Source organism: Lutjanus erythropterus, chromosome 5 (assembly GCF_056507025.1).
Source record: "Lutjanus erythropterus isolate fLutEry1 chromosome 5, fLutEry1.hap2, whole genome shotgun sequence".
NCBI lineage: Eukaryota > Metazoa > Chordata > Actinopteri > Lutjaniformes > Lutjanidae > Lutjanus > Lutjanus erythropterus.
Genome location: NC_139321.1, coordinates 7237218 through 7249460, shown reverse-complemented (window position 1 = coordinate 7249460; position 12243 = coordinate 7237218). Strand labels below are relative to the sequence as shown.

The following is a 12243-nucleotide window of genomic DNA, read 5'->3' as shown; positions in this document are numbered from 1 at the left end:
TATTGTTAGTATTATGCAGAATGCGTAATTTCTCAGTGTTATATTATTAGAGAGTATTATTGTTCTAATGTTGTCACTAATTAATACATGTAAAAATATTTTAATATTGTAGTTGGTCAATATGGAGCCAGTTTTAGATGGTTGGTATTACCGGGTAGATTAATAGTTGTATTGGATCACATAAGCATATCATAGTTTTTTTCCCCTCCTTTGTGAAAATAAATACACAAATGGAGTAAATTATATCAGTATATTTGTCTCTGAAATGCAGTGGAGTTTAAGCATGAAAAATATTCAAGTAAAGTTCAAGTATGTGTCAAAACTGTACTTAAGTAAATGTACTTAGTCACTTTTCACCACTGGATGAATCCACTAAAACTGGCAAGGAAATGAACAGAGTGTAGGCTTAATAGTTATTGTAAATAAAATGATCATAAATTAAACATATCTCACTAATTAGCACTGTTTTTTTCTTTAGGTGGTTGCATGCTGATGAGCTAAAGTTTTTTTTCAAAGTTTGCAAGGATAAAATGAATCCAGTAATAGTTTATAATTTAAGTTTTAAAAATGTCTTGATTTTGACTACTTTTACTTCTAACTTTTATTTACTTAAGTACTTTTTTTTGAGTATCTGTACTTTACTTGCATATTTGTTTTTAGGAAACTTATGACTTTCACTCCACTACATTTTGTACTTTTGACTCCACTAAATTTCTAGAAAAGTTGTTGTCACTCGTTACTTTAAGGCTACGTGGTTCGATGGTTTCAGAGAGTTTTCAGGTGCCGCAAAATGCTTTGTGAAAACAATACAGCAATCTATTGATACTACAAAATGCACTTTGTAATTTATACTTTTGAATACTTAAGTATTTTTTTTTAAAAAGCAAGTACTCTAGAACTTTAACTCTAGTAAAAAGTTTCACTTGTAGTTGAGTAATATTTGACCAGGAGTATCTTCTGTATCTACTATGACTTGCGTAGTGAAATTGAGTCCTTCATCCACCACTGATAATAATAATTCTGTAAGCTGTGTTTTAGCCTGCGTTTTTGTGTTGTCTTGGGTTTGGTTTTATTTATTAATTTAATTAAAAAAAACTTTTTTTTTTTTTTTGTAGAATTGTGACTGGACTTTATCATGATATATTGTCTTTTCCTCATTTTAAAGGCTGTATTGCAGCAAAGTGATGTAATTTTTTGAACTTACCAGACTGTTCTAGCTGTTAATGTTGTGTGAAAGCACAAATAGCCATGCTTACAATATTGCAGCCATATCGATACATATTTATATCAAGGAATTTGGTCAAACATATCATGATATTTGAGTTTGTCCAGCCCTACTGCACTATTAAAGAATTTGTGGTATGATATTCCACAGAAAATGTGTATGTCGAGAAATATATCCTATATTGTGGAATAGCCTAAAAATTTCAATATTTTATTTATTAGCCTCATCAACCACCCGATGTTGAATTTATTGTTTACTTAGTTTATTGTTGACTAATTATAAAAGCAATTTAGTTTTTTGTGCTAGTAAATCATGTGCATTCATGAATCATATCTGTACTGATTTAGTTTTTTCCCCTGTGCCCTTTTTTCCTTTCAATTATTTTTCTTTGCTTGCGTTCTTCACATCGCTGTCACCACTTAACTTTCTCCCTCTGTCTGTTCTGTTTCATTCAGATGAGGTTCCTTATTTTCACCATCGCCTGTGCGTTTCTGCAAGTCAGTCGCCAAAATCCTACAAGCCAGTGGACTCTGCTGCCCCACGGTATGTTTGATCGCTATGAAAAATCCAAAAATGTCTGATGTCTGATGAAGAGCTGGTGCCCGAAACGTCACATGTTAAATGTCCTATGTCCTAAACGCACTATTAAATCTCCTAAAAGAGCAGTTTCTGGTGTGCGGACCTATTTTTGCACTTTTGGATTTGTTGTTCTGTCTGGCACTCGGTACCCATCGTTTTTGGATGTGCGTGCTGTGTTTTGGGTCTACATGTTTGATCACTGTGAAAACACATCACTGTCCAAGTTCAAATCATTCATCCTTAACCTTCTTCAATTCCTGTGTGTTCTCCTGTTAGTCCTGGTTGCAGATGTGGACGGCACGATGGGCCAGCTGACCCTGAGCTGCCTGGAGGAGCTTAAGACATCAGAAGACGGTCAGGAGAGTCGGGACATCTTTTGGATGAAGAACGGAGTGAGGGTTGCGCAGACGGGCAACTCGTATGTGGTGTGGCTGGAGGAAAGCTTAGGAGGAGGCAACTACACCTGCTACAGCAAAGATGGATCTCTCCTCAATCACACTGTGGTCCTGATCCATGAGGACGAAACTAAGATTAGGAGGATTCTTGTGAAAACTGACCAAGGTGCAGTGTAATTCACTGTTATAGAGCAGCTAGAAATGGGGAAGTATAAAAACGTCATCTGATCAATAGCCTCTAATTAGTTTTTTTGTGTTCCCATCTTTGCATGTTTGTGTGCCGTTTTTCATTAGAGGATTATCTGAAGTGCTCGACTCAAAATTACAACGGAGAGTTCCACTGCTCTTGGACCTGGCACAGCAGTCGTGTTGGCAAAGTTGCGTTTGTCAAAGCTCGACGGTAAGCTCGCAAAAATAGCCAAAATGTTTTCTGTTTCACTCTCCAATAAAAACACAGTCTTCAGACTCATGTCAGAGCTCAGACTACGCAGGAACACCCATAAATACCTCCTCATGAAAGGAAACAATAACAGTGTACTTTTGTTTTTTAATGCCATCTGGGGATCAAGGTCATGTCTTGGGATCATATTTCTGTAAATTCTCCTGAATGATTTATGTTTTTCTTCTGCAATGCTTTTATGAGGCACTACTCCTTCACTTACGTGTCCATGAACAGGGCCGGCCCTAAGATTTTGGTGGCCCAGAAACTAGAATTTTTTGTCACCCTAAAACAATCCCAGCGAAACCACCAAAGCACTGTTCATATCTGAATGAATGAACTGATCCACAATAATTTTAACCTGGCAAGCTGGCTAGAAAGTAATTAATGTTATTAATTTTAGATGAAACATTTTGCATTAGAACAAGCTTGTCTTTTTGCTATTTGCCTGCAAAATAACCTGTGTTACCATGGCTACACACTGAGTTATTAAAGCGAGCAGTTCATCTTAACAGCGTTAACGGCCTTTGGTGTTGTCAGTTTTTGAGGCCTTGAAATAAAACAACAATTTTAAGTCCATGTAAATAATCAGTTTAACTTAAGGGTTCATTTAATTTTTATGTATTGTATATACTATATCTCAAAACAGTGAGTTATCTCAAAATATTGAGAATAAAGAATAAAGTGTTAGCATCTCAAAATGATAACTTTAACTCTAAATCCTATTACAAAGAGAAGTGCACATTAGGAGGGCAATATTTGTAGCAGCCATGTTGCACATGCAGTGGACAGTGAACCGACCGCTTGTGCTGGTAGCTGCTTAAAAAATGCAAGTGAAGCATTCACTAGAAGTGCTAGCACCAAACAGCCCAAAACAGTAAAGTGGTACTTGGAGAGCTCAGTATTTTCTGCCTTGGTGCGCGGTGTAAACAGTTTGAGAAACACTGATCTAAGTCATTATAATGACTTACAGGATCTTCCTTTTTTTCCCCTCACGTTGGTGGAAATGGACCTCCACAGGCAGAGACAGCGCATGAACAACAGCGCTATGAAAGTACAGATGTTTCATAGAGGAGTTAAGCAGATCTAGCCATTTGTCACTGTTAACAGAGACTCTAGTCTGTAGTGTAAACCACAGAAGTTTAGAGTGAGGCTTCATGATCAAAGAAAGTTTATATCACATCAACACTTCTGTCCGTATTTGCACACTATGTCTCTCTCTTGCTCTCTCTGTCTGCTGCGAGTCTGCATCACACTTAAAAAGCTCAGTTTTCCAGCAGTTCGTAGGAGCGCAATACACAGGAAGTCACACTGATAAACTACAAAAAAAAACTATAAAATCACTGTGTTGTCTGAGTAAAGAGACATTTTTTTGTTATTTCACACAGGGTTTCTGACAACAGCATCACCCATTGCTCTGTGGATTCCAGCGGTCGGCAATGGACATGCTCTTCAGGTCAGAGTAACTTTGTCTGCTCAGTGGACAATAGCGGAGACAAGGTCTTGTGCGTGGACCAGCAGCACTGCCCCTACGCTGAGGAGACCCAGCAGATCAGCTTCAGTGTCTACGTGACCACTAAACACTTCCTGCTGGAGAACTACTCCAAACAATTTTTCCTCTCTGACATAGGTGAGACGTTTTTATTTTCCATCGCATAACGCGGTCTCCTCTTTCACTTTCTTGTCTCTTCTTCCTTCTCCCCTTCTTTGCTTTTATCTCACCCTATCTTTTGCTTTCACCGTCAATAGTGAAACCCGACAAGGTGAGGATCAGTAAAATCAACACTACGATGATAGAGTGGAGTTACCCGAGCTCCTGGAGCAGTCCCTTCTCCTACTTCCCCCTTACTTTCCAGATCGCACAGCTCAAACAGCGATGCAAGAGATGTGACAACCCATGCACTGACTCAAAAGCTGCAAAGGTAACAGGAACCTAAAAGAACTAAAGCGAAGTGAAAATAATACACAAGAAAGTCAGCAAAAACAACAAAATATTTGCCAAATGACAGAAAATCCCACAAGTCATAAAAGAACTGCGCATAATAAATCACAAGAAAGACTAAATGTTGTATAACTGGAGTGATGCCACTTGTTTTTGTCTCTTAGACCTCGACAGTCCACTCTCCGGACATTTGTCAGTTTGAAGTCAAGCACAGGACTAAGGCTGTCTGTATCCGAGCTAAGGATGCTCTCTGCGACTCACAGTGGAGCGAGTGGAGCCACTTGAGGTCAGTGCCTCCCCGTGTGCGTGAAGCGGGAGATTCAGCTTTTATTCGCCCCCTAATGCTTCCCAGTTAACCTCAGTGGTTTCCCATCTTCTGCCAGCTGCCTGACTCTCCTCCTGCCTGGAATCTAAACTGCGTACCTTCTCAGTAGCTTAAAGTCTCAGCCAGATTTTCTGTTGTGCCTGATTGTGCCTGTCTCTGTCCGTCTTTTTTGCTTATCATCATTATTATTATTATATTTTTTTGCTTATTACATTTCAGTGCTCCCTGTGGTGTGTTGTGATGGTCAAGTAACTTAAAATTCTATAAAAACGTAACTTAATATCCTATAAAAAAAAAAAAATCACATCTGCCTGAGGGCTTATTTTTATCTATAGTCAGTGTAGAAAATCTATATCAGTTTAAGTGTACGGTTTATTTAGAATATTATCACTGCTTTACCTTGCTCTCAACTCTTGTGTGACCTCCGCTGTGTGATTAAAATTACTGTTTTTTGCCAAAGAAGTCTGGTTACATGAGAGGAAAAGTGATATTTGGCTTGTATAATGGGGGATTCCCAGGCTGTCTGAAGGCAAAGCAAAGTCATGAACATATTCTAAATATGGCAAACACTTAAACTGATGTTGATTTTGTTAGGTAGGCCTTTTTTAAGAGGTTAAAATGCCTTTTGTTGCTGACTGCAGTACATTACAATACGATACGATACGATACGATACGATATACTTTATTGTCCCTGTAGTGAAATTTGTTTTGGACTCAAATGCTGCACACAAAAATGCCTCCACAGTTGCAGTGAAACAAACAACAAACTACATAATAAGTTGCACATAATTCACATTGCACATTACAAAATATTGCACATGCGTAGCACATAACACATATTACTCATACTTTTTCGTGCTGGTACTCCTCTCTGCTTCTCCAAACTGGGGGCATACAGGTAATAAATTGACTGTTGATAGGTACCTCATACAACCCCACTTCAAATAACCTGAACTGTCCCTTTACAATAATTGTTTTAACACAGTTACTTTTTTTTACTTTTCAAGTTTGATCTCAGCAGTTTGCTTGCTTGGAACGTAATACACAATAAGAGACATTTCAGACTAATTTACTTTATTATTTGTGTTTCATTTCAGATTGAAAAAACACAAGAAGAACAAACGGGACAAAAAACAGGCATAACAGAAGAAAGAGAATCCCAAAGCTGGACATCTCAAAAACTGTTTATTTATTGAGCTTTTATATTTTTATATTTATCTTATCTCATGTCATAGTGTGTGTGCGCCGAATTTTCATGATAAGTGAAGAAATAAAATGAAGTTTAGCATAATATTTTTGTTTCTTGCCTCATGTAAAACATTTGTTCATTTGTTTCACAGCAGCTTCATCATTCAGCTGTAATAATTAGAAGAATTGTTTGGTTTTTTTAATTGAGCGTTGTCAAAGTCCTTCCTGAAGTCTTTATGGAAATTTTGTACAAAATCTCACGGCCTGTAGTAGACTCTCTAAACACCTAACCGCATACCTTTAGTGGAGAACAGAAACCTCAATAGTTGTTTCTATTTGACCAACAAGCAAAATGTTCACATGTCGTCAGCCTCTGAGAGTTTTTTGATTATTCCCTGACCGGTTAGGTGAGACCTTGGTTCTTTTGGTGGAAACTCTCCTCCTCACGCACGCTGCAAACAAATCACAGAACTGTCACTCGGCTTTGAACTGTTGCCCGCTCTCTGGAAGAAGATATGGCACGTATGGTATTTCCTCTGTCACACGCCAAGAAACACATGTTTTTGTGTTGTGTTCTCCTCTCATCTCGCTCGCTCTCGCTCTCTCCAGCCTTCCCCTGGATGCAACTGCGGATTTATCCACCAAAACAAAACGTAGCGATACCACCCTGCTCCTGCTTTACATTATAAAACACATTATGGCGGTGAGCAAAGACAGTTTTACATAGGATCAGCTCGCAAACAACAGCAAAAATCTGTTTTTCTGTCCAACAACAGCCTATAAACTAATGTTAGAGAGGTAATAGACAGTACAGTAATATGAAAACTGAGCTCTGAGACAGTTCCTCAGTATGTTTCATCTGTATGAGAGGAATCTCACCCACACTGTGTTGATATTTAGGTGCAAACAGCTGACCGTTCACCACCACCCCAGCAGCACCAGTCACTGCTGGCATCTGAAATGTCAGGAGCTTTTTGCCCCTGGAGGCAGAGGAAGTGTCTCCTATTACTCACAAGAATGAAAGTGACTGCAGCTTTATCATAGTTCATCTACGGCATGATGGTACATTGGTGCAGCGCTCGTGACATTGCATCACAGAGTGGAGTACTGGGATAGTCTGGTGTGGTAGTTCCTGACCTTTGTGGTATGTGACCCCTTTAAATAAACAAATGTCAACCTGTGACCCTTCACTGTAGGTTGTGGCCTTGCAGTGGAAGTGAATTGTTTTCTCATCTGTTCAAGTATTTAAGAAGAAGGGAAAACTCATTATCCATAAACTTGTGAGTTAAAGTTTTTTTCTCCTAGGACTGGGCAATCGAGCTGAAACATTTCCAACATTTTTATGATGAAACGTTTCAGTCGATATAGATACTTACTGATCATTTTTTATGACCTATTTTTAATAAAGACCAGGAGAAAAAATATTGGCTTTAACCTTTATTTTGAATTTAACTGCCTTACTCATATTTATCACACAATTTATCAAGATACAGCTAATAGAATAATAGATTTTAAAAAAAGTGAAAGTTGCCTGCAGTCATTTTCTCGATGTTTCAGTTGTGTCACATGAACTACACACCTGTTGCATGGTTGGCTGTTTTCGTGCATTCGTGTGTTTTGTGCATTAATGGCGAGTTGAATTTAATGCATTTAAGTGAAACTATTGATCACTTTATTGAACAGTTTTTACTTATTGCTATTGATGAAGTGTCTATTGAGTAAACATGTCACTATAGTTCTGTTGCCCAGGACTGATCCTTCATGTAGGGCCAAGTTTTACTTTATATTAAACTGCATTTATTTGACGGCAATAGTTACTAGTTTCTTGGAATATTTAGGATTGATAAATAAATGATGATATGTGATAAAACATGATAAAATATGCATTATCATTGATTACTCACCACTATGAATAGTTAAAATAAGCTCTTCTGTGACAGCATTAAAATTCTCCTTATATTTACACATCGATGAATCAGTAATAATATTCCAGTACTATCTATATCTGCCCACCATAGAGCCTGATTCTCAATAAAGGATAAAAAGGACGTTTTTCCTCATCGCTGTCACCTTAGTGTTTGTTCTTGGTGGGAGTCTTTGGGTTTCTAATTAATATTATAAAGAGAACAGTCTTGACCTGCTCAGTATGAAAAGTACCCTGAGATAACTTATGGTTGGAGCCATATAAATAAAATTTGCTTAATTTAATTGAATTGTTTTGGCCATTCTGCATAATGAGTGCTTTAGTTTTTGATACTTCAACTTCATTTTGCTGGCAATACTTTTGTTCATTTTCCTGTATTTGAGTATTGAGTATTTTTCATTGTGGTATTAAGAAATCTCAGTATTCCACAGGTTGGAAACATCTGGTCTGATAAACACACACACTTGATTAGCACTCATCCACTGAACTAAGAAAATTCATCCAAAAATGAGCACAACTCTTTGCTAGGTGAGAAAAACACTGGTTGCCTTTCTGTCCCACAACACCTGAAGGCATCGCACATCAGTGGCCTGTGAATCCAGCAAACCAGGGCGGGTTGTGAGTCAGTCAGAACTGAAAATAGGACAAACTGCAGGCTGTTTTTTTTTTTCTTTCATAAATCTATATAATCATTCATTTACATAACACTTTATAATTCACTGGATAAAATGAATGTACCAGATTCAGACAAGATGAGGAATGCTGCTTTGTGGTCTAAATTTGTCATCTTTTATAACACATTACTTCAGATCGTGGAAATTATTCAAATATTAAATTAATGTGACTTTGAGTAAGTGATGTAGACAGAAAGCTTTTAGATTAATGCATTACACTATTTTTTTTATGTATGGAAACTAAAACCCTTCAGAAATAAAGAGTAGATCTAAAATTCCAGTGCAGTTAGCGAAGTGAATACAGTTTTATTTATTACTGAAATTCCACATCACATGTAAGAAAAACCCAAACAACCAACACCACAGGAGTAGTAAGCCAGTGTTCCCAGTATTGGTGCATAACTTGCCTGGTCAGGCGTTTGTGGCGAACCGTTGATTCACTTCCCTGTTGTAAAAAAAAAAGCAGAAGAGGTTAAGTGATGTAGGGCCTTTCAGGGGCTGCACATATTAAACCCGTTACCTCTGACCTACATTGTTCGTGGCTTGTTTTTTTGTTCCACACGGCTACTTGACACATTTTTGGGAAATGTTGCTGCTTTTCGTTGTCAGTTTACCGCTTGTACAAAAAAAAAGTCAAAGGGAGGAACAACATGATCAACCGTAACTGTTGTGATTCTGTGTGACCCTGCTGAAAGGCAAATTCATCGTAGTTCAGTACGTCCGGAAATCTTTGTTCACGTCACTGACATCATACAGATGGTCAGTGTCTATGTTCAGTTCTGATATTATCATTAACTGATAGTTTTAAAAAAAAAGTTAATATTTCACCATTAACAAATAACAAAATGATAATTACATTTACTAATTATCGGAAGTGCTATAATTTATCTTAGAATTAGTTTGTGTAATATATGATAATTAGTTTATGAATTGTACTTTGTATCATAACTGATAAGAGATGATCACATTCTGATTTATAAATGATTTGTAAACATTTAAGAAATCATTACACAGAGAGACGCACCAGATATTTGTAACACTGTATTAATGGATATCAGGGGTGGAAGTAACTAATTACAAATACTCAAATTACTGTAATTAAGTAGTTTTTTGAGGGTACTTGTACTTTTATGAGTAGATTTTCAATTCTGTACTTTTACTCGTACTTAAGTATACGAACGAAAAACAAAACAAAATGCTGCAGCAGCAGCGCACATTTGGAATAAGGATGTTAATGATTGAGCATTAATCGATTAATTGCCATTAAGAATGTAATCAATTAAAAATGTATTGATGGATATTTAATCAATAGACACGGCAGTAATTGCACCTCATTTGACATTGTTTTGTCTGACCGAGCCATTTGCAGCCATTCTTAAAACGTGTGTAGTATCTTATAGTACTTTTACTTAAGATGACGTTACATTATGTCACGTTACGATATGTTACGTTACATAAAATTACCCTAAAGCATTATTACCAGCCAAAGTAGTTTTTGTGCCTTTATAGTAGCCATATTGAGAGAGAAGGTGAGAACGTGTTATTGAAATATTATCTTGATGGATTATTTACATGGATAAAGTTGCGCTGATGTTTATAAATCTTTAAGACTGCTCACTAAATGGTTTATAAAGGATGAATACAAATTATTTGAATGTTTGACTATTACTTAAAGTTTGATTTACAACAATTTGCTATTTACTAATGATGGTGACTATAAAAGTGTTACCAATTAATCTGCCAATTATTTTCTCAGTTAATCAAATATTTTTCCAGAAATTGGCAGAAAATAGTGAAAAATTTCCGAAAGAATAAGGGAATATATTTAAATTGCTTGTTTTATCTGTCAAACTCAAAGAAAATAGCATCAAACAAACTACTAGTAAAAAAAAAAATTACATCAATGATCAATGAATCTGCTGATCACTTCAGCTGTAATTTACAGTACATTTAATGGAATAATATTAATTCATAAGCAATAGAGAAAGCAGAGATCCATATTTCACTTGTGACCTGAGCACATCACTTATGAAGACCAAACTGACCAGGATTTAAAAGAAGTGAAGTGTTCCTGTAGGTTAACAGAAGAAACTGAGAAAGAAGAGACAGTGGTGACATTAGTGGTGAGTCGGCCTTGACCTTTGCTCTGGTGTCATGTTGTGGACACTGGAACAAACAACAGTATGTCTCTGATTGATACAGGTCAAAAAGTACAAGTGAAATTGTCCTCTCTGATAGTTTCACTCGTCCATCAACCCACAAACTTTTGTAACATATGAAGCTCCTCTGGTCCAGTAGGTGAACAGACGTAAATCACAAAACATAATTTTGATGATAATAGCACAACAACATCTAATGTGATGAAGCGGAGAAATAATAATTCTGTAGATAAATACGTAATTTACTTCAGCTGTAAGGTGCTGGAAAAGTTTGAAAATGCTTGAAAAGTGCTCGAATTTGACTTTGGAAAAGGTGTATGAACCCTGAACTTGTGATTTTAGATGACATGTGCAAATCTGATTTTGAGGACCTTAGAGCAGAAAGAAGCCTTGGGTACCCCTTGTGATTTCTGGCCCCTCCTTAAGGGGGGCCCGGACCCCAGATTGGGAACCAAAGGTTTAGTCTATAAAATATGCTTATCACAGTTGTTTCTTTTGTCCAACCAACAGTCCAGAACCTGTAAAGACTCATCATTTACTACCACAAATGACAAAGAAAAGCATTCAAAAAGCTGTAACCAGGAAATGTTTACACACAAACGATTAATTGATTATCAAAATAGTTTGCAACTAATTTTCTTTCGATCGATTTGATTTATCGACTCTATGTAACTTTGGCCCATGTATTTCCAAAGAGAGACGCTATATAAATCTGATCAGTCATGGCAGAAACGCATATTACTGCTATGCTGTGATTTTATTCTCAATTTTATCTTCATTGGTTTCATAACATAACAACCTGGGGGTTAAATAACATGGCAATGTCCAAAAATATAGTCACATAAATGTAAAATCATGTATGTTGTAATTTAAGATTTATTTGATTTGATAGATTTGGGTTTATCGGGTCTCTGCAAAGTATCTGTTTGATTTACTGGATAGACTTTGGTCCATCAGGCCTCTAAAAAGTATGTAGTATAACAGAAAATGTGTCTTTGGCTGAAACAGTCACGACTCACAGACGTATGCAGCTGGTGAGGAGGAGTTGCAATTAGGCACCGCTTCATTTTAGTGGGTCACAAGCCAAACAGTTTTAACTTGGAGCAGTAAAACTAGTCCAAATGAAGCCCCAGTCACTTTAAATCTGTGTATGTGAGTGTATGAAACTGTATTCATTTTTCATTAAAAACAGTCTAATTTGTTACAATAAAAAGCACATTTAGTATATGAGAGAAAAAAACATGTTTTTATCATTTTGGAATTAGCTGAATTATCCTCCTACTCAGAAATCAAACACAGAAGTTGCCCTGTGCCTTCAGTGAGCGTTACGTGATAACTTTTTAAAAACCTGACAATTCATACCTATTGTTAAAAACTCAACTTAAAACACAGA

At 36.7% G+C, this 12243-nt stretch overlaps 1 protein-coding gene across 1 annotated transcript; it reads left to right on the top strand.

Annotated features, from left to right (window-relative positions):
* Positions 1–1978: 1978 nt before the first annotated feature.
* il12ba (interleukin 12Ba) lies at positions 1979–6196 on the top strand. The gene is made up of 6 exons (XM_084718652.1): positions 1979–2365; positions 2494–2599; positions 4027–4268; positions 4388–4560; positions 4745–4866; positions 6003–6196. The coding sequence occupies exons 1-6, from the start codon at positions 1993–1995 to the stop codon at positions 6046–6048; spliced, it is 1062 nt and encodes a 353-aa protein (XP_084574778.1). The 5' UTR covers positions 1979–1992; the 3' UTR covers positions 6049–6196.
* Positions 6197–12243: the final 6047 nt, after the last annotated feature.